At 33.1% G+C, this 23,315-nt stretch overlaps 2 protein-coding genes and 1 long non-coding RNA gene across 5 annotated transcripts; all 3 read right to left on the reverse strand.

Annotated features, from left to right (window-relative positions):
• Positions 1 to 8,406: 8,406 nt before the first annotated feature.
• On the reverse strand, positions 8,407 to 12,178 carry LOC145642203 (transcription factor BPE-like). 3 transcript variants are annotated; one of them, XM_081693307.1, is made up of 6 exons: positions 11,612 to 12,175; positions 10,791 to 10,985; positions 10,492 to 10,557; positions 10,151 to 10,219; positions 9,992 to 10,063; positions 8,407 to 8,750 (listed from the first exon to the last, which is right to left on the reverse strand). In XM_081693307.1, exons 1-6 carry the CDS (start codon positions 11,867 to 11,869, stop codon positions 8,619 to 8,621), a joined length of 792 nt encoding a protein of 263 aa, XP_081549433.1. In that variant the 5' UTR covers positions 11,870 to 12,175; the 3' UTR covers positions 8,407 to 8,618. The 3 variants fall into 3 exon arrangements, with proteins under 3 accessions (XP_081549433.1, XP_081549441.1, XP_081549449.1); XM_081693315.1 differs by lacking the exon at positions 8,407 to 8,750 and adding an exon at positions 8,841 to 9,855 and having other exon boundaries at positions 11,612 to 12,178; XM_081693323.1 differs by lacking the exon at positions 8,407 to 8,750 and adding an exon at positions 8,841 to 9,847 and having other exon boundaries at positions 11,612 to 12,177.
• Positions 12,179 to 19,352: 7,174 nt separating this feature from the next.
• On the reverse strand, positions 19,353 to 20,047 carry LOC145564056 (uncharacterized). The gene is made up of 2 exons (XR_014094740.1): positions 19,961 to 20,047; positions 19,353 to 19,791 (listed from the first exon to the last, which is right to left on the reverse strand). It is a non-coding gene; the product is annotated as an uncharacterized LOC145564056 (long non-coding RNA).
• Positions 20,048 to 20,250: 203 nt separating this feature from the next.
• On the reverse strand, positions 20,251 to 23,175 carry LOC145564121 (adenosylhomocysteinase-like). Its single transcript, XM_081624495.1, has 2 exons — positions 22,727 to 23,175; positions 20,251 to 20,449 (listed from the first exon to the last, which is right to left on the reverse strand). The coding sequence occupies exons 1-2, from the start codon at positions 22,967 to 22,969 to the stop codon at positions 20,411 to 20,413; spliced, it is 282 nt and encodes a 93-aa protein (XP_081480621.1). The 5' UTR covers positions 22,970 to 23,175; the 3' UTR covers positions 20,251 to 20,410.
• Between the last annotated feature and the right edge of the window lie 140 nt (positions 23,176 to 23,315).

Genomic DNA, 23,315 nt, shown 5'->3' on the forward strand with positions numbered 1-23,315 from the left:
TGATGATTAGGGAAGTGGAAATTGTTTGTAGGACAATCCCCAAAAAATATGCATACAATTGAAGGGTTGGGGATTTAGAGTGCTATGGTAATTGTTGATAAAGGAATTGTGTATTCGTGCTAATGCACGACATGTATTATACGCAAAAGAAAATAAGACAAAGTGAAATGTTAGTAATGTTTTTTTAAAAAATTGAATTTTTATTAATTATTGCAATTCCTTGAGAGGAAAAAAAAAAAGTGAGATGGGTAGTTATTATCCTTATTGGTGTTTTTTTGTTTTAAGTTAAAAAATAAATAATAAATAATATAATGGGATGGGTACTGGGTAGTTATTGTTTTGTAAAAAAAAATAAATTTAACAAAAAAAAAAAAAAAAAAAAAACCCTCAAATGCATGAGATTTGAGTATTGGTGATTTGGAGGGTTGTGGTGAAGTGACTCTGCAATTATATAATAGATATGTTTTACATCAAATAAAATTCTCCTTTATTATTAAATCTTTTTCTAGTAGAGTGCGCTAAATATCTTGAAAATAATGATCCAATGAGATGCAAGCAATGTTATGTTATGAAATTGCCATCTCTTCGAAGACATATGATGATGTGGAATTTTCATAATATTCTTATAGAACTCATTATTTTCTTTACAAAATTAAGTCCCCTTACTTTGCAGCCTCATTTTTTTCCTTTTCAATCATTATCTTCATTATTGTTTAATTAAATTGAAAGATGGAGGGCAAAGAGGAAAAGCTTAAAATAATTCAAATTGTTGAAATTTGAGTGGAGCTTATATAATATAAAGAGTTATTGAGAAATAAAGGAGAGAGCTAGAGAAATTCTATAAATTTAAGGAAAAGGAATAATTATATAGAAAGGTATAAAGAGAGGAGCACACGTGGCATCTTCGTTTTGTGCTTTTAAACATTAAAACTAGTGTATAGTCCGGGCGTTGCCCCGTTTGCTACTTTTTTTAGTTATGCAACTGTTAATTTTTTAAAGATATTTAATAGTTTGTATGTGTTTTCAATACTTTTGTAGTATAACATAAATTTGTGTGCAAGACTGTAACATAAGTGAGAATTAGTTAGATGGTTAAACAATGACTTTTTTTCTTAGAGGTTGAGTGTTCGAACCTCTTCTTCCACATTTTTTTTAATTAAGTTGAGGCATTATATAGTGTTATTGCTGGTTACACCGGTGACGTGGCATATTGAAGGTGAATTGAGTTGATTACATGGCGTATTAAAAAATTGAGTATATGATGATGTGGCGCAATGAGGAGTTTACGTGGCATATAGACGTTTTTAGAAACGTCTTTTAATATATTAAACTAGTGTGTACCCCGGGCGATGCCCTGGGTTGCTAGTTTGTGTAGTTCTTTAATTTAATAATTATGTTTGACCATTTGTATAGTTAGTGTGTATAGTGGTTTAAGCGTTGTCTCGGGTGTCACTTTTTTTTACATTATATGTATTATATATTCTAATCTTATGAAAAATAAATTAATTATATTGCCTTTTTACTTAATAAATGAAAGGAATATATAATATTGAAATTAGAAACATTCATATAAGTTGGTTAAGATGGTAAATGTATCACTTGTATATATCAAAGATTAAGGGTTCAAATCTTGTACAAAGCATATTTTATTTTGCTAAATGAAGTAGCTAGCTTACGTGGCACATATACTTTGATTGGTGACGTGACATTATGACATGACACACATATTGTGAAGAGTGCCACGTGGCACCGTTCCTTTAAAAGGAACGCCTTTTAATATATAGTATAGATATAGATTAATATAGATAAAAATAAATTGAAGTATAAATTAGGAGTACTAATGCTTCTTTTGACCTTTTGCAACATTCACATTATACATTTTGACCTAATTCATAGATAACAAAAAATAATATAGTTGTATTGAAAATTGTCTTAATGTACACTTATAAAAACGGAGTATCAACTTTTTTATTATATATTATAGTTACTAATAATCAATTATGTTATTGATCAACATTTTGCATTGGTAAACGTGTCCATTCAAATTAGGACACGTATACACATGACATACTTCATCATTATTGGTGTTTCCCTCATCTTAAGAAAGTAATACCAAATAATAATAATAATAATAATAATAATAATAATAATAATAACAATAATCTATAAAATAAAATACAAAGTAAAAAAGTCACTTAAAATAAGTAAAGACTAGTCTTACATACACGCAATGCGTGCTTTGATATTTGATGCTTAAGTAAAGCTTTCATAAGGCCTAATTGACTATAGTGTTTTTAATTTTTGCTACTTTCTTAATAGTTCTTATTTCTATTTCTGTGGTCAAACTTTAAATACTTTGACCTGATATACAAAATGTTTATGGTCATCTTAGATGGTTCGTTTTGTTAGATTTGTCTCAATGTGCATTTATGTAATATCAACAATTTATAATTTGTGAGAGTGAAGGATTAGATAACTCAAGTGGTTAAAGCTTCTCTTCCGATTTCAGGAGATGTTGGGATCGATTGTCACCCCACCCTTTGTGGCTCCCTAAACAACAACAACAACAACACACACACAAAACACAAAATAATAATAATAATAATAATAATAATAATAATAATAATAATAATAATAATAATAATAATAATAATAATAATAATAATAATAATAAATAAATAAATAAATAAAATAAAAATAAATAATAATTATAATTTTGTAAAATGGTCAATGACATAGGCCCTGTTCTTTTGAGCTTCTGGGCAGAGCAGAGCAGGGGTCAGCAGAGCAGATCAGATTAAATTTCAGCAGAGCTGACTTAGGCCCTGTTCTTTTGAGCTTTTGGGCAGAGCAGAGCAGAGCAGGGGTCAGCAGAGCAGATCAGATCAGATTAAATTTCAGCAGAGCAGAGCAGAGCAGAGCAGATTTCAGGATAGAAGAGCAGAGCCGAGCCGAGCAAAGCAGATTTCAACATTATTATTAATGTTACTACTACTACTACTACTACTACTACTACTACTACTACTACTACTACTACTACTACTAGCAGATTTCAGGATAGAAGAGCAGAGCCGAGCCGAGCAGAGCCGAGCCGAGCAAAGCAGATTTCAACATTATTATTAATTAATGTTATTACTACACCACTACACTACTACTACTACTACTACTACTACTACTAGTATTATTATTATTATTACACTAGTAAAAAAAAGGCAAAAAGGCACCGCTCAATTGCCACCGGTTTTTAAGAACCAGTGGCAAAAAAAGGGAAAAAATGGGCGGGGATAGTATTGCCACCGGTTCAAACCGAACCGGTGGGGAAAAATTATTCCCACCTGTTCAAAACCTGTGGCTTCCTAATATAAAAAAACCGGCCCTCTCTCCACTAAAAGCCGCTCCACTTATAAACCGGGGATAGTATTACTATTATTAATGTTATTATTATTTTTTTGACAAACAATGTTATTATTATTAATATTGTTGTTGTTGTTGTTGTTGTTGTTGTTGTTGTTGTTGTTGTTGTTGTTGTTGTTGTTGTTGTTGTTGTTGTTGTTGTTGTTATTATTATTACTATTATTATTATTAATAATACTATTATCAATGCTATTATTATTATGAATGTTGTTGTTGTTATTATTACTATTACTATTACTATTACTAAGTGCATATACCATTGATTTAGGTGAGTAAAAACATAAATATATGTATGTCATATTTAACATATGTTAATAGTAGAAAGATAAAAGACAACGGTTTACTTAAAACATAAATATTAATTCTTAATAGTTTGAATTATTAAATATTAATAATGATAATAACTATTATGATTAATAAATATTAATTATTAAAATTATTTTTAATATTAATAATTATTATAATTATTCAAAATAATAAATTATTATCATCAATACAATATTAATTATTATTATTATTGAATATTAATTATTATTATTGTTATTATTAATTATTATTTGAAAATAGAGCAGAGCAGATTTCTTTTGAGCAGAGCAGAGTAGATTTGATTTGAGCAGAGCAGGGCTCAGCAGAGCAGAGCAGCTCTAAAGAACGGGGGTCTTACTATACAACTTAATGACCTGTCAAATAGAATTGAAAATTATGTTTTGGGGCATATGAAATAATTTTTAACTTCAATCCAATTAATTTTTTTACTACCTCTATTAAATGTTATGTGCAACTTTGAGGTATTATTTGCGAATATAAAAAATTCAAAAGTTGTACATAACATTTAACGGAGGTAGTAGTTATTTGCATGTTTGCCCTTTTGCTCTCTCCTTTTTAAGGTTTTCAATTTTTAGGGGGTTATTTAGGCTGTAACTATTCATCTGAATATAGTTTAGGTGTTTGCTTTGTTTTCTTTTCGCTTTGCTTTGTTCTCTCCGTTTGTGAGAGCTAGTTTGTCCCAATTTTCTAGGATTTTGATTCTCATCCATGGAGGAGAATATTATTTTTAGGGTTTGGTTAATTGGGAAGAGAATATTATTTTTAGGGTTTGGTTAATTGGGAAGGTGATTTGGATTCATATGGATTTAGGGTTTGTCATTAACTTTACAATCAAAATATCAGCGAAAATTTGGAAGGCTTCTATTTCAAAAAACGTAAAGACATCAAAAATTATTACTCACGTCAAAGCTTAAGGTAGTGGAGTGTGAACTATGTCGGCAAAATAGTTATGATTTTGATTGTAAAAGTTATGTTATTTTCTCTAAATATGTGGTTTGTAGATTAATACTATTATTGTAGATGTTGTATGCCTAATCACAAATGATGATATTTTCTTCCCGTCATAAAAAAATAAAAAAGAAAAATCCAAGTTTTAAATCCTAACAAAAAAAATCCAAGTTTGTAAGATTGATGTCACAACTCGCAACACATGGTAATTGGTTTCAAAGGCTAGATTAGTGCTTCTAGGAATTGTTTGTAAGTGTCGTTTAACTATCTTTCATCAATGAAATTCTTTTTCTTCTCGTCAAAAAAAAAAAAAAAAAAATCCCACATGAAATTCATGGCCATTTTCATATCTTGTATGGTTTGTACTAAGATAAACTTGAGGGAAAATTAAAAATATTAAGGGAGACTAAGGGCCTCTTCTGATTTACTGAAGTGATTGGAGTTGCATTGAACTGAAATGAATTTTTTATGAGAGAAGGAAATTAAGAACTGAACTGACTGAACTAAACTGAAATTAAGCTGACATTTCCATGTTTAATTTCCATGTTTTTGTAGGACATTTGAATTCCCACGCATTTTCAATTCCTCCGTTTTTGTGTTTTTATTGTGACACAAAAAGTTCATTCATAAATTCATGGGAATTTTCAATTTTCCTACTTTTAATGTGCTACCAAATGAGATCTTAAGTGACACTACTCGTGGGTTACTTATTTCATCACCTGGGTTAAGAGCATTATGGCTAGCAATCTAGGATAGTTAATTGAGATCTCGTATAGAAAAGGTTTAAAGAGCAGCTTTTAACACTCGCTCCTCGTGCGTTCAAGCACTCTCCTATTTATTGTTACTAGAACGTACTCATGCTAAAGCACGAGATATATATACTTAGACAAAAATAATTTTATAATATTTTGGTTACTTACAAAAATAGCTGCAACATGTAAATGTTACTACTCTTTCAAAAAAAGAAAAAAAAGGGTTGCGCTTTCTCTCTCTAAAAAGAAGCTCTGCCTTCTCTCCTCAAAACAGAGCCACACCCACCACCCCGTTATCTTCCCCTGCCGCCGGTGACCTGAGCGTCGCTACTCTTATACGGTCGCCGGCGAGCAGTCTCTGAAGGGCTGCGCTTGATTAGACCTGTTTCGCCTACCACCAATCCATACGATTCGGTTTTTTTCGGAGTTTTGGTAGGTTAGGGTTTCAATTGGGGGTTTCTTCTTCGGTACCTTTGGTGACTTGTTTCAAAGTTCGCAGGTAGTTCGGCGTTGTCTTTGAGCCACCGATTATCTCTTTGTCCCACCGACGAAGTGGAGTTCGGGTTTCCTTATCGTCGGCCTGCTCATCGTCTTGGTATGGTCTACCCTTTTGTGTAATTAAGGGAAGCATAGTTGTTTAGTTTAACTTTGTCTTTGGTGTTTTAATAAGTGTGTTTAAGTTTTAATGGCTAGCTTTGAAGAACTAAGGGGGATGTTGTGTATTTCACATGTTGAAGAGAATGATGTCTCTTCTCATGAGTTGGAGTTTTTAGTTGGACAATTGGAGAATCCTTTTGGTATTCTCAATTAGAAACAATCTCTACAAGCAAAACCAAATAAGGTCTGCTATTGCGAAATACTCTCTTGCTCTAAAAATATTGTCCTTTGCTTCAGTTTGTAGTGATGAGGATATATTATTGTTTTCGAGCATAGTTGTGTCCCTTAATCTAAACTTGGGTGCTTGCTTCATCAAGGTTAAAGACTATGACAGAGTAGGTCAATTATGTTCAGCAGTTTTGTGTTTTGATACTACTAATGTGAAAGCTTACTTCAAAAGAGCGATTGCAGCGTTAGAGCTTAATAAACCTTCCTTAGCTTTCATGGATCTTGCACAAGCCCTTAAATTAGATCCTAAAAACACTGAGTTCCAACAAAAATTAAAGGAGGTAATATCCTTATTGGGTTGGACTCCAGATTTCGTTGACGAGGCACTTGCAGTAACAAGGGATAATGATAGGTTTAGAGATTATATTCATTCGGGGAAAGAAGATAATAGTAAGAAGTTAAGGAAAAAAGGGAAAAGAAAGGTAGAAGATGGTCGTGGTGATGGTAATGTTCGAAGGGGTACAGGTGTGACAGACAACACCAACATGGATAAGAATGTTGACGGCAATTCTTTGAATTTGGAGGGTAAAGTCAACCCTACCAACCAAGATCTTAGGCCCGACATTATAGATAACAATTGTGTTCCGAAGAAAACTTCAGAAACAAAAAACTCAAATCTGACAGGGTCAAGTTTTCGGTTCTCAAGCCGAAAGCGATATGATTCCTATTTGCATCTCACTCCAACAATGTATGGAGTGATTTCCAAAGGGAGAACAGTACAATACTATTGTTCTTCCCAAAAGAATTTCATTACCATCTGAGTAGCCAATCCTTTGAGAAAGATGGATAGTGGTGAAACTCAAGAAGGTTCTACACCAATGGAGCTTAGTCACCCCCCTGTGGAAGGGCATGATAGGTGTGAAACGACTCCAGTTCTGATGCAAGTAGATCCAGCCATAGGTATGGCAAGTCAAGATTCATCATGTGAGGCTACGTTGACACTCCTACCAGTTCCGTCAGTTTCTTCCCCTTTGTAGGCTTCCGTTCACCCAACAACGTCCTCCTCTGAAAATTTGTTGGGTGTTGTCTCGTTTCCCCGTCCCAGGTTTAGAAGAAAATACGCCACTCTGCAAAGTAGTTCTCCCTTGCTTTTTACTAACTCTTTGTTTTGCAGGTTAAGCGGCTCTAAGAGAATAGCTTCTTGTCCCATCAGGTATACTTGGTTTCCCAATCATAAGAAATTGTATGGTCCGACCCCCAATGTTTTATCGTGTAATCTTGTTTTCTTTACTTAGTTTAGGTTGTAATTGTGCTTTTCATTTATAGTTCTCTATGTCAAAAAAAAAAAAAAAAAAAAAAGGAAGTGTATTCTAGATTTAAGGAACGACTGCCAAAGAAGTGATGACTGATGAGCTACTATTCGAGATTGGTTGGTTGGACAGTTGAACCATATACCAAACATGTCCCGGTAGCCGCTTTGCTGATGGCTAAAATTATAAACTATGCAACACTTCCATGGAGTTCCATCTGTAATTCTGTATACAAGGACTAGTTGCAAAGTACTCCGTATTTTATAGAATTTTCCTATCGATTCCAAGAGTTTTATGAGAGTAAGGGATAGCTCAAGTGGTTAGAGCTTTCATCCCGGTTCGCAGAGATCCTGGGATTGACTCTCGCCCCGCCCTTGTGGCTCTCTAAACATCAAAAAAAAAAAAAAAAAAAAAAAAAACAAACTTCCAAATTAATACCCTGTAAAGCAGTTACTAGCAGATTCATAATTAACAGTTTCATTGACAGCGATAAGAAGATCCTCTATTTATGGCCCGACCCGTTTAGAACTCGGATTAGTTGGAGTTTAGTAGCTACAAGGCAGTCGCAGTAGGATTAACGTATGACAATGGTCTGTAACTTATTAATCAGGGTTCAAGGCCTTCAAGCAATAACCCCCACTTGGATATGGCCTGCATGTTAACATATTACTTCGTATTATTCAGAAAACACCCAGGGTCAGACGGTCAGTCATCAGTATCCCTGACTCCCTGTCTTGTTCTAAGAGACGCTAAGACTACTTTTAGGCTTAGCCTTTGATCTGGGAACATTCTTACAAGTACGGAGTATTACATATGCTTTAAGAGGAAAGTGATAAAGAGGGGAATGTGTAAATTCAATTGAAGTATTCTTACAAACACAGAGTACACTTCACGCCTGATTCAGTAATCGATGTAAGGTCTGTGTTTATATCAAGGTACTAGTAGACTGGTATACAATATTACAGTCATTGAAGGAGTATGAGCTACTTCTAGCTAAAATGGATCTTATTTCCGGGCTAGAGAGACAAGCAGTGGACTTTTGTCATGTTTGTCTGTCAAAACCACCACCAATCTGCATGTGTAACCATTCTGGTGATGTATCGCGACCATACTGATCTCTTGGGGTTTGTGAACCGTATCCCATTCCAGAAGTATCAAAAGCTTGTTGGCCAAACTGAAAAGTCAAATAGAGGTTGCAAAACCAAGTAAACATATGAAGGGTAATTCCTCTATGGATACACTTGAGTAGGAAAAAAAAAAAAAACACAAAATTCCAACTAATGACGCTACAGCTGAAGCAATAGTAAGAACATCAATGAGAAAAATATGTGACATCTGCATGAATAAGGCTAAACAAATACTCCGTAATGGTTTCCTAGCAAGTTAGATAACAAATTCTTCCATCTGATGAAGCTTTTTAAGATTACCTATAGGACAGAGCATGTGTAGCAATTGTCCCTACCATTAGTACTCTGAATTAGCATTTAATAAAATAAACAAACCATAGAGGGAAGAGCGAAACAGGAAGTGGAGAAATGGAAACTCAATTCCATGTCTATGATTGACCAGCAAAAAATTTGTATAGTAACAACATGACCTCTTCTTTCTAAACATCATGTATAGTAAAGAAGAAAACCTCTAATTTATTTAGTAATATTTGTTAATAAAAACTCCAAAAAAATGGAGTTGAATGAGTTAACTAAAATGTGTTCCCCCAATAGTATGAAAACTCATTTCACGACTTTTACTTCCCCATTCCTGTTTCTATACAATAAAGGTATGAATCAAGCAAGTAATAGTGTAATACGATCACTTCAATGGCGTATAAGACTGAATTTCCAAAATTAATGTTTAAATGCTCCCTCCATCATTTAAAGATTACCCTATTGGCCCATTATATGTTAATATGATCCCTACAATCAGTCTCTACTTTAATTACTACCCCACATAAGTCTATGCTCTACCTAATCACAAAACACAACTCTTAATAGAGTGAAAAAATGTGGATGGGGAAAACTTTAAGGGGCGGAGGGAGAATAAAACTTGATTCGGTATTCTTCAAAAGCCAGCTGTATCTTGGCAGAATCAGTCACTGATTTTCCCCCATAAAAAATAAAATTGGGAACTTGAGCTTGAAAACACTGATAAAAACCAGGATATGCCAGAAGAAGGAGAAATGCCATTCTGAATTGCAGATTGGCAGGGGAACACAGTCAGAGGAAGGGCCGATTAATTTTCTGAAGCTAAGGCCAATCAGAAGCTTGCAAGCTGCTGCAAAACTTACATTCCAATGTTACACGTATCACATACTTCATATTTAACAAAGCAGTAGGAAAAGGATCCGATGACGGAAAAAAAAAACATTGCCACAGCTCATTCTTTGTAGAGACAATAGTTTGTAGTCTTTTTACTTACATCTTTTGAGGGAAATCCTTCAACACCAGGGCTAGTTCTCGTATTGACAGCTTCTAATTTCATCGATAGAAACTACAACGAGCATTCAGGGTTAGCATTAAAGCTCAATAAGAAGGCAACAGAAAGAACATACAACCAACAGCTTCAGCAATTACACACCTCAACTTGACGCTGTAACGATTGGATATAATTTATGATCTCATCAAGTACCAGTGCTTTGCCAATGACCTGAACCCAGAAGTTTGGTCAGGATACTGATCATGAACCTCTTCAAACATATTCGAAAACTCAAACACCGCCAAATACCAAAAATCTTAGTAGGATTTTACTGCGTAACTAGATAAGTTGATAAGATGCAATAAGAGAAAAGTGGACCGAGAATTCAGTCCAATTAATACTCATGTCAATTGCAAAAATCAATATGACAGTTTATCAGCCCTTCAAATGACAATAATAATGACAACAACAATACGTGGAATAATCGTAGCAGCAGGTCGAACCTTATTACACCCAGGGACAAGATCTTGTAGTATTCTCATCCTCTCACTGATCTTTTCTCTTCTAGCCTGCCAGCAAAAAAAAAAAAAAAAATCTGATATCTTATCAACTGTATCATATTCCTAGATCTCTGACAGCAAATGGTTTACAAGAAATTGATAAATACAATATATATTTATTTTTTGACATAATCTCTTTAAATGATCACATAATAGACAATTTTACTGTGAGGTTATAAATTTAGACTTACAAAAAATGATGAAGGCCTAAAAATAGAGAAAACAAGTTAGCAAGAAAATACCCTTTCAGCAAGGCTATGGCTATCAGTTGCTTGACCTCTCCTTGCTCGAACATGAATATAATCCTTTGATGGATCAGAAACTGGCTTACTCTTTTGTTCACCTCCTTTTCCAGACGTTGTTTCGTTATTAGCTTTCTGATTTTGATTTTCATCTCCGGATCCTGTTGATTTGAGCCTTTTACCATCAGAATCACTCTGTCAAAACAGAAAATTGAGTGTAAAGTCTTCTCTGTTGCATATTTGCATTACATACAGAACTACAACAAGAAATACTAGATAAAAACAGTTCAGCAATCCATAGATAATAGGTTCAACAATGATGACACAATCGATTTCAAGTATTCATCAATCATCATGTAAATGCCTATCCAATCCAACAATTTGCTCGATTTTTCCATCTAATTTCATTTTGATTAAAATAACCAAAATTAACAAAATCTCGAAAATATCTAACTAATACCTAAATAACAGTGACTACCTAACCCAGTGCAATATTAATGCTAATTTAACTTGTTGCTATCATAATTGATAACCTAAAGTAGCCTAAAATCAATATGATTATCATTGATCACATTTAGCACGTACAAAAATATCAACCAAAATTCAAAATTCAATCAAATAAATATTGCTAGTAATATTTTGGACGTGATTAATAGTTATCTCAATTAAAATTCGTATAAATCAACAGTTCATACTAATCTGCAGGTAAGTAAAATCTGTCATTAAATCTGAAATCTTCGAAAAATAAGCAAAATCATCAGAAGTAAATTAAAAATGAGTTGATGATATTTAAGCAAATTAAAAAGGAAAAATAGAAATACCATGCCATTGCACACACCCTTGACGGAATCATCATCCGCAACATTCTCTCTCCTCTTCCGGGCCGCACCACAACCACCGCCGTCGCTTCCAGAAACTTCGAGATTCGGGCCGGGGTCAACAAACCGGGCCAAACTCGGCCCGAACGGGTTTCTCCGGAGGTCTAATCCTGCCGCAGCGACACCGTTCAACGGAATCGGCCAGATCTCCGACAGATTAAACGACGCCGTTTCATTCATCAGCGTCGTCTGCGGATCCATTACACCTTTTTAAAACTGCTAAATTCAAAACACCATTCGAAATCTCGCTACAATACCAGATATATTATTATAAATTTAACATACATGTAATACTATATGATATAATTTATGATTGTATTATTAATTTTATGGTACTGTATAATATAAGATTATGATATTCGAAGGTGTTCAATATCTTAAAACTTCAACGGATGGGGAGGAGAGAGAAAATGGAAGTTGTCCTCGGGAGTTGAGCTTAAAGAAAGAGTTGAGTGAGAAGAAGAAGAGTGACTTTTGAGTGAGGTATTCTGGGAAGCTAAAAGAAAATTGTACAAAGTACAGTACTACTTATAGACAATTTTTTATTTCCTTCTTTTTGGTAGGTACGGAGAAACTAAGAAGGCGTCCTATCAAATCGGAATCTAATACGGAGTATAAAGCAAATCAAATTAGGCCACGGTCAGGATTAGCGTAATATGGTGTTTTTAGAGGTGGTACAAAGTTAGACCGTTCCCTAAAAAAAAAAAAAAAAAACAAAGTTAGACCGAGCAAGGTTTAAGAATAAAATTTGTGTTCAAACCTGTAAAATAATGTCGGACTAATCATATCAAAGCAAGCCTTTTGGTTTTTGTTGGTTCGAGCTCGAGCTCGGGCTTCGAACTAAAGTTACGCTTTATAAGCTTGTTTAAACCTGTAGTTTTTTAGGCTGAGTCTTATTGGACTAACAGGTTAGGCCAGTGATGATTACCTCTAGAAATATTCCATAGGACTTCAGGGAACACCAAAGGTGTCTACAACGAGATGTATGTTAAATAGTTGGAGAGCCGAGGAGATACGAAGTACTCATAATTCTTTCCACTAGAATAAGGGGTTGTTCTCATTTACTGAACTGGACTGAGCTGAACAAAACTGAACTGAATTGTTTATGAGAGAAGAAAATTAGAAACTGAACTGAACAAAAATTAAGCGGAAGAGAACATACCCTAAATAAAGTTAAAGAGTATTCATTTTATTTTTTTGAATTGCTCTAATTTGATAATACAAAATTATAACCAATTATATCATTAATCATCAATAAGTACTCATTCCTTTTTTTTATCCTATTTTTGAATTTTCATATAAAGTATAATCATGCTAGTACTTGTAAGAATTGCCCATTACTTACTGATAATTAAATACTCGAGTAATTAATTGATGCAAATTTAAATTTTCATGTATTGTTGTACAAAGTTTCACATTGGAATAATAACATAACACATTAACACTTATAAAAGTTCAATCATATTATAAAAATATAGAGTTATAAGACAAGATCTACTAACGAGCCTTGACTTAGGGCCTGTTCTCATTGACTGAACTCAGCTGAATTGAACTGAACTGAACGGAACTGAGCTAAACTGAACTGAACTGAACTAAACTAAACTGAATTGAAATGAATATTTTATAAGAGAAGGAAATTAGGAGCTGAACTGAATTGAACTGAACTAAATTTCAACGTAAGAGAGCAGACCCTTAATACTTTCGCTTGACAGCTTGTATAATTAGGTCACAAGTTCAAATTCGCATACTTTTGTATAGTCTATATTTATTAAATGTTGCACATAATATGAAACAGAGATAAAACACATCCTCTTTTTGTAATAATTGCAACATTAAGCGTCTGTTCTCTTCAGCTTATTTTTAGTTCAGTTTAGCTCAAATAAGTTGGGTTCAGTTTAGTTCTTAATTTTCTTCTCTTATAAAATATTCAGTTCAGTTCAGTTCAGCTCTAATAAGTTCAGTTCAGTTCAATTTAGTTAATCAGAACAGACCCTAAGTGTTGCACGTAGTTTTAGAAAAGTATAAGGTGGGGTCAAAAAAGAATTAATACTCATAATATAAAGTATAGTTTTTAGGAGTGTATTTAGTTACGAGTAGCTGTTACTAGAAGAGAAAACAATAAATAAATAAATAAAAAGTAGTATTGTGGAGTTGATAGGGGAGAAAAATAATACCCCCTCCTTTTTTTTATACGTAGCCATAAGGGCTATCTATAAGCATTACATAAACTCTTGGAATTGTATAAAATTAGGAATTCATGACAAAAACACGCGTAAATCAGTGTTATTAATGTTTATATTTTGATGATTTCTTAACTTTTTACGATTTTCAAGTGTAAATTTAATGCTTATATGTAGCCCTAGGGGCTATGTATAACATTTTCCTTTTTTTTTTTTTATTTTTTTTTATTTTTTTTTTATTTTTATATAGAGTTATCATTTTCGTTCGCTTTTTTATAAGGTAGAGTTTCATTTTTAAAAATTCTTACAATTTAATATATATTTTCATTCACTAATGTCCCCACTCTTTTTTACTTTATCATTTCTCACTCCTCTAATGGTCTCCACTCCCTCTAATACCACTTTATTTTTCAATAAATTAATAACCTTATCTACCCCATTAACATCTTATTTTACTCCGTATTAAATCTCCTAAAACTCCGCACAATCTCATCTCTAGCATATAAAAAAACGAAAGGAGTAATAAATTATAAATACTAGATCCATAGTAGTACTAATAAATAAGAAAGTGTTGCAATTATTGTACAACAAATAATGAAAAAAACTAGTGTGTGTCCCGGGCGATGCCCCGAATTGCTAGTTTGTACATCTTTAATTTGATAATTATGTTCAACTGTTGTATAGCTAGTGTATGATTTGGGCGTTGTCTCGAATGTTACCTTTTTTTTTTTTTTTTTTTTTTTTTTTTTTTACTTCATATGTATTTATTTTCTAATCTTGTGAAAAATAAATAAATTAAATAACCTCTAATTTAAAAGGAATATATAACGTTAAATATGTGAAATTTAAAACACTAATAAAAGTTAGTTAAGATGGTAAGTGTGTAGCATTTATTTAATCGAGGTTGAGGATTCGAATCCAGTTAAAACCATATTTTATTAACGTCTTTTAATTTATAGTATAGATGTTGCGATTATTACAAAATAGAGCAAGTACACGTAGTGCTTACTTCGTCCGGAGTATATCTTAACGGGAGGGAAAGAGGAAAAAAATAGTACTCTCTCCATTTTTAAATACTTGCTCCACTTTCATTTTATGACTGTTTTTAAATACTTGTCCCATTTCCTTATTTGGAAAGTTGTTACAATATTTAATTCATTTCTCTCGACTAGTGGACCCGACATAAATCATACGAAGTAGTTTACGGAGTATTAATTTTATATTCTCGCTCTTTTAATTCTCTCAACTACTTTTGCTTTTTACAATTTTTTATTCTTCCATCAACCCCACTACCTTCATTTTTGTTACTTTCCCCAATTTCTCTTAAATTTCTCCGCTTTTTAAATATTTGCTCCACTTTTCTTTTCTCCATGCTTAGAATTTTAGGAGAAATGGAACTAAGTATTTAAAAATGGAGGGATTACACAAGTAGACATGATCTGCTACAACAGTGCTACAATAGACAGAGATACATCTGGGTTTAATAGCCGTCAGATTGGTATCTTTGATTAAATTACTCAAGTGGGTCCACTTTATCGACGGTCATTTGGGGATCAGACACGTAGAGATTTGATGAGTTGGCAATTTGGCAGGTATTTATTACAATCTCTTTTAATTTTGGGGGGTTTTCCTTTTTAGGTGGGGAAGAGGAGATAGTACAAATCAAAGGTACAAACTAGTTGAGCAAAGTTGCTTAGATTTCCTTTTATTGTTATTTTAGTCATCTTTTCTTCTTAATTAGGTAATGATGATGATGTGTGATTAGCATAATTTAATTAATTAGATTGCTTTAAGGGAATGATTAGTGATTGATTTTTGAGTTTAGGATGAAATGATTGCTTTGATGGAGAAAAATTAGTATGTAAGAGGATTAGATAATTGAGATTAGTGTCATCATGCCAACACGAAAATTATATTCGGATGTACGATTGATTATACATTTTTGAATTAGTAATTTGCTTATTAAGATATATACTACTATAATGATCTTTGTGCATGTCACATGTAATTTAGGCGTGGGTGCAACTGTGCAAGTAATCACACCCAACATATAACTTATCTTCAATTGAGAGTCCCTATAATATCTTATATCTAGTAAAATCAATTTATTTATATTTCAATCTCATAACATACGCAATACTAACATGATACGATCACATAACTACATAAGCCTCTAAATTGTTAATTAAGACATTATGACTTAAAAATTCTTATAAGTATATCACCACTAGCAAAAGTTGGCGTACGAAAATTTCATAGACAATTTCCCTTTCGAAGACGAGGAGATTGGACACATTGCTAGCTAAGTCATGTAGTAGTACTATGATAGCTTTGTTTTCGTCAATGCCGCAATATTGGTAGATGCCAGCCTTGCTATCCTATCAAATCATCTGATGCGTTCTCCTCTTTATTTTAGGCCTCCATTTTTTGTTCTCCACCAATTTCCCAACAGCCAGGAGCCAGCTATATAGAATCTAGCTAGTACTGTAATTAATCAATTGATCTTAGAATCCCGTCACTATTTAAAAAAACTCGCGTGAAATATTGTTTGACTCATTTCGATATTAAAGACCAATCATACTATCAAGATACCAACTCAACTTAAAACTTATGTTAAGTTGATGGTTGAATTTTAGAATCAATTTTTATGCACTATTGTAAATGTGCCAAAAGAAAATGAGAACATATCTTAGGAACGAAGGGGACCCGTAGTATGTTATTTTTTAATTACTCCACGTGTTTTACAAGGCATATTCCTAAAAATAGCAAGTGATTTGAAACATAGGGGAAGGGAAGAAGCAATTGGTATTGTGTAGTTTTGGCTGGTTGAAGCACAAAGAAGAGTGAAAGAGATGGGGTATGTTAACATGTGAGGAAAGTCTAAACGACAGATACTGAACTAATACAAAATAAGGAAGGAAATTGGCCCTTTTTATCTTGTTAAGTTTCTTATGTCACTTGCAACAAGGGTTGAAATTGATATATAGGCATACTTGTACTTCCTCAAACTAAGAGCAAGGAGATCTTGTTGTCATACGGAGCAGTCGACGTTGATGCCAACTAATCTTGTTTGTAATGTTTTAAAAGGTTGCATATTAAACTCTATTTATATCACCATCAAATGTCCATGCTTCCTTAAGATTGCAACAATTTAAATTGACTATGACATTATTATTTCTTCCTCCGTTTTCTTTTAGATGCAACACACACTTTTTCACGGTATTTAAGAAATATGGGGTTCACATGATATAATACAATTTAAAATGGGATGAGTGGTTGTTAGGAGTGTAATTTAGCGGGCCATGTGCTTTAAATAAGGGAAATAGTATAGTTTTTCCCTAAGTAACTTTCCTTTTATAGTGTGTTGCAAGTATTGTGACATTTCCTTTTTAGAGAAGTGTTGCAAGTAAAAGAAAACGGAGGAAGTATATATTATTATTCGAGATTTGCTCTCTTTATCCAATTATGATATTTTGGTCTAAATTTCTCGAAATCAAATTAGATCATATTTGAATCTTCAAATCTATACAATTTTCACTAAACTTTAATCACTATTTCGCACTAAATCATAAGATAAGTAAACAAATAAAGTTCCTATCTGATTTTATACAAAAAGTGAATAATGAATGCTAATCATCTAGTTTGATCTAGTTCCCATTTGTAATTTTGACACTATTCATAATGTGAGAGAAACTTCTAAATTCCTCTTAATATATAAGATATAACATATAGTCATGTTGGGTCTTATTTGATTCTCATGATGAAAAAATTATTAATATTCAATTGCTATATTTTTTTTACTAATAAGCAACTAATGATATTTACAATCAAAGTGTTGCATTGGCAAAAGTGCCCAATCCAAATGGGAACTATAAATGAGGCGGAAGAAGTACTTCCTCCGTTCTTTATTACTTGACCCACTTTGACTTTTACACTATTCACCACCCCTCCTTTGACCGTCTTTTGTGAATAATATATAAGGAAAAATATATTCATATATGATCTTTTTAGATTCGTCTTAATAAGTACTATCATAAAAAATAACTTTTATAATTTTTACTTATGGAGAATTTAAGTTATTGATCGTTAAAGTTTTGCATTGGCAATCGTGATAAAGGAAACAGGTCAAGTAAAAAAAACAGAGAAAGTATATGTTAGGGGTAAGGGGTGGGCCAACCTTGATTTCCTATCAAGGGAATATTAAGACTTCAAGAGAGTATTATTACCCAATGGCGACGGTCGAACTCGGGTCTCAACCATGAGAACGGAAGCCCATAAGCCTAGCTCCACTGTGCTATGAGATTCTTGCTCTTATATATAAACTTTATTATTTGAAGAAAATATATAATAAGTATATGTTTTCACTATTATGGGCGCTTGGATTGGGAGTACGTATTAAATTAAGGGGTAATAAAAGTCAAACCAAACAAAATTAAAGTAAATATAGGAAAGGGAGAGCTGGTGATGATGTGATTGTAACAAGATTTATATAGTGATGGTGTGGTGATAGGTGAAGAAAAGAAACTATTACCCTTATTTTGGGGGTAATAGGTTACACTAGGGGAGGGTGGGTAACCTATTACCCTCATTTGGAGAGTAATGATTCCTCTACCGCTCTCTTTTTCCTATGTCACTACAACCTTAATTCATTCATAAACACCTTGTCTCCAACTCTCCCTACACTAATACCTCTAATCAACTATAATTTACCTAGTTTGACTTTTATTACCCCATTAATTTATAACCCCCATTCCAAGCGCCTATGTAGATTGTAGTCCACTGTAAGGTTTTATTTAGTTCAACTTATTTTTACTTATTAAAAAAAAAAATTCAGATAAAATCATATATATCAGAAAAAATAAGCTCAAATCACATCAGCGTTTTATGTGCAATTTTTTACCACTAAATATTTTTAATTTTGTAATGAAAAAATTATGAAAATTGCATACTAATAAAATACACATTGCTACGAATTTAGCAAGACCCAACTTAATACATTTTTTCCTTATAAATTATCATACGTTTAATGTTAAAGTTTGGTTAAATTTGACAATCAGATCAAACCAAATTAGATAAGTTCAGATAAGCAAAAATAATTTATTTTTTAGGGAATCAAATATAGGGGTGAAAGTTCAGTTTTCGGTTTGGTTTATTGCCCAAACCGAAACCGAACCACCTTATTTCGGTTTTTGGAATTTGCAAACAGCACCGCACCACTTTAGCTTAGAAAACGAACACTAGTGGAAAAATAGCTATCCGTAACGGGCAAAAACAGCCTACCCGTAACGGGCAACGGGCGTTACGTATGCTGCCGTTACGGATAGGATATGTTATTCGTAACGGGCAGTCTGATTGTCCGTTACAAATAACCCCGTTATTCGTAACGGGCAGTCTGATTGTCCGTTACGAATAACGGGTTATTTGTAACGGACAGTTTGACTGCCCGTTACGAATACAATTGAACCCAAATTAAAAAAAAAACCAGCAGGTGATACCTGCTAGTATGCTGCCAAATTTTAATTACTATTATAAATTATCAATTACAAAAAATAAATAATTTTAAATAATATTTTATACAAATATACAGTTATTCAATTAGCAAAAGCTATACAACATTCAAATGATTTTATCAATTAAAGAAATTAAAAACAAGTCATGCACTTGCTAATTGCTATAACTAAGATGAGATTCAAATTCAATATGTTGCTCTCTCGTTTGCTCATAATTCGAAACTGTTTCAGCAACAACAGCAGATTGTTGTTCTTTCTCGGGTTGTTCCTGTTGTTGTTTAATTTTGGCGTGATTTCAGCAAAGGGGGGCAGTGGAGGAGGAACAGGAGGAAGAACTACCAACCGTGTTGATTGCTGAACTGTTGAAGCCCCCGGAGAAGATCTGAGTAGCATATCTTGCCGTACTCTCGGTTTACTTATCACCATACCCAAACTAGCAAAGAAAGATCCAAAATCAGAAAAATAAAATAAAATAAAATCGATAGATCTGAAGCAAAAAAATGCAAACTACACTAGTGAAGAATCAAACACAACATGCCTATATTATTTATTAAATTTAAAAAAAATAATATATACAATTTTAGCTTTACAATTTTACAAACCTGATTTTCAGCTCCCATAGGCACAACAAGTGAACCGGGAATGCTAGAGCCATCACTACTTGTCATGTTCATCTCCTCTTCAAGAAGAACCTGCAAAAAAAGAACTATTAAATATTAATCTGCATAGTTAAAAATACACACACACACATTAGGCTGAGGACAGTGCTTGTAAGCCTTACATATATACTGCCTATGGAAATTATACAACGACACACACACACACACACTACACATTTATCAAGTTGAGAGCCGGAAAATTCGAAAGGAAACAGAGTAAACTATGACACTTCCAGTGCTTGTAAGGCTTACATAAATATTGCCTATGGAAATCATACAATGAATACAATAAAAGGAAAGGAAAATACCTGCTTAATAGTCTCTTGATGGGTGGCCAGAAGCTCTTTGTATTTCTCCTGCAGGTCTGACATCTCAATATGAAGTTTCTCATATTCAGCAACAGTAGGTCCCCCTAATTTTTGTTGCACACATCTGTAAAACAAAAACTATAAAACATTAGGGTAGATGTTCATAATTAAAACAAGTTGTCATAACTTATAATCAATAGTTGTAGAATTATTAATAAAAGCACAGGGCATCTGTTGGGGAGTGGAATGAGCTCCAATCCCATCCAACAATCAACACGGTAGACAACAAATCCGACAACAAATCATATAATAAACTTGATAAGAAACAATTTGGTAGGGCGTTTAGAATATGGGACCTTGCTAAGAGTCTACTTAGTATCTATGTTCATAAATCTTGCAATAAACATGAAAATGACAGTAGCAGATATCTCTTTATGTGGCAACTTAAACCACACGACATCTTGGATGAGAAATCACTAGAAAGTAAGATCATAAGGAATGTCAATGGTATCAATTTCCTCATTTCAAGGACACTTGAGAACGAAACAGATAAACAAGAATCAAAACAAATCTTAGTCATATGTCAAGTTATCCTACAAATTTTGTAGAACAAACCAGAAAACAAAGATGAACAACTGCCAAAGTACACAACTCGAACTGCATTCGTTCCCAAAATCATAACTTTCCTCTAATTCTACCAAGTTAAACCACCATAAACATCATCTCACCAGTACCTTTGAATAGCAGGCATAAATGCAGACGCTAACTTTCTATAATTAGACAACGTATACAGATGATGCTTTTACTCATAGATCAGTATCAATTGTAATTCTCTGATATAACCAACTTGAATGTTCATCTTCTCTTTGATAACAAATAGGCAGGTTATGCATTAATACAATCTTAACAAGTAATTGAATTTCTTCTCAAATTGACGCAGTCGGAAAGGTAGCAATAAAAGCAAGCGCTAATCCTTCGCGAACAGACAAATTTACAAGCGATAAATCTGTTAAAATACTCCGGAATCCACTAGAAAAGAGTATAACTCTTGAGATTATTATAAAAATGTCAAAAACTGAATATTAAAGACGGCTAAAACGTTTAAGTAGTCTAAACAAAACCCTAATGCGAAAATAAAATAAAAATAAAATCCGGAAAATGTTTAAACGCTATTTTCGGGCCTGAAACGAACTCGGATGGCTTAAAAAGCCCGACTAGTAGAAATCATTACCCTTAAAAACTGAAAATCAAGCTTTATGACGTTGCACTTCTTCGTCGAACCGAGAAGCTAACCTCTCAACGTCACAAATCTAAGCGGCCAACTACATACTTTATCTTAAAATCGCAACTATTCATGGAGTCAAATTAAGTATATACCAGTAATACCACCATTTAATCATCCATTTTAATTTTAATATTAATTAATTCCCCCATAATTTTATAAGATCTGAGATCTTAAGAATCCAGAAATGAACAACACATTTCGAATTATTTATTGCACATATTAAACACTTATTCATTTTAAACTCTAATTATATACCAAATCCCACTAAAATTGATTAAATAATTTAAGTATATACCACCAATTTTATCATTAATCAATTAACCCACAATTCTTAAAATAAAAATTCACAAGATCTGAGATCTTGAACCCTAGAAAAAATAGTCCATTTCAAATAAAAAATTCTACAAATCAATCATTTGGGAGAATATGCCTTCACTTCTCTATTCTCCTCCTCTCCATCCTTTTCCCTTTCTTTGCATTTTTGCTTTTTAAAGAATAAAGACATTGTTACAGGCTTTTTGTAGAGTCAGCAATTTATGAAACAGATTGGTATTTTTTAATGCATTGGCTGGGTCTATAACTTGAACGGCTACGAGCTACCTCCCTTTGTTGTTTCTTCATAGGTTTACTGGTGTTTCTATCCATTTGGGGTTAAGCATTGCAGCCCTGTATTGTCTTTTATACTTGATCTCACGAGATTACAGCAGTTGGCATGTCTGCATGAGATAGCTGATCTTGTTTATGAACATATTAAACACTTATTCATTTTAAACTCTAATTATATACCAAATCCCACTAAAATTGATTAAATAATTTAAGTATATACCACCAATTTTATCATTAATCAATTAACCCACAATTCTTAAAATAAAAATTCACAAGATCTGAGATCTTGAACCTTAGAAAAAACAGTCCATTTCAAATAAAAAATTCTACAAATCAATCATTTACTCATTTCATTAAAATCATCACAACATGAATCAAACCCAACAAGATCCAATCCATAAAAACAATAAAACCCCATTTAAGATCTGGAAATTTCTAAAATCAAGGGCAAATCACAGATAAAAAAAAAGGGGATTAAATCGAAAAATGACGAGATAAATGAAATTATACCTGGGTAGAGAAGATGTAGCAAGAACACCAACGAACTTCAGCAACAAGAGTAGTATGAGTCTCAATAAGAACACCAGTTTGAATAGTCATATGAAGAGATCCAGTCATCTTAGCACCTTTAAAAGGTTGAGAAGGACCAAATTCAGTACGGCAAGACATAAGTCCAGGCATTTCGACTTCAGCAAGCTCGATTTCGAGTCTACCAGAGGTGGTCTTCTCGATTGACAATGGAGTCGCCGCCATTGTTGTTGAGCTTGAAGAACAGGAAGAGAGAGAAGACGAGTGAGGAAGAAGAGAAATGCGGGAAGAGAAATGAGCAGTGTTGACAGTGATTTGAGGAGAGAGAAAGAGAAGATGAGTGAAGAAGAAGAGAAATGCAGAAAGAGAGAGTGATTTGAGGAGAGAGAAAGAGAAGAGGAGTGAGGAAGAAATGCGGCTGGGGATTGTTCCTCTAGGAACCGATCTTTAACCCTAGAGAGTTATTTAGTTGTAACGGGATTTATATTTGTCCGTTACAATTAATAACTATTCGTAACGGGCATTAATTTGCCCGTTACGATTATTAATTATTCGTAACGGACATTTTTTT

This window comes from Chenopodium album, chromosome 1 (assembly GCF_948465745.1).
Source record: "Chenopodium album chromosome 1, dcCheAlbu1.1, whole genome shotgun sequence".
NCBI lineage: Eukaryota > Viridiplantae > Streptophyta > Magnoliopsida > Caryophyllales > Amaranthaceae > Chenopodium > Chenopodium album.

Coding starts and splice junctions, on each gene's coding strand:
- LOC145642203 (XM_081693307.1), bottom strand. CDS start 11,869: ATGGATCCGCAGACGACGCTGATGAATGAAACGGCGTCGTTTAATCTG. Junction 10,064..10,150: donor CGTTACAGCGTCAAGTTGAG/GTGTGTAATTGC, acceptor TGCTCGTTGTAG/TTTCTATCGATGAAATTAGA. Junction 8,751..9,991: donor AAGGATTTCCCTCAAAAGAT/GTAAGTAAAAAG, acceptor TTGACTTTTCAG/TTTGGCCAACAAGCTTTTGA.
- LOC145564121 (XM_081624495.1), bottom strand. CDS start 22,969: ATGGCGGCGACTCCATTGTCAATCGAGAAGACCACCTCTGGTAGACTC. Junction 20,450..22,726: donor GCTACATCTTCTCTACCCAG/GTATAATTTCAT, acceptor TTTGTTTTACAG/ATGTGTGCAACAAAAATTAG.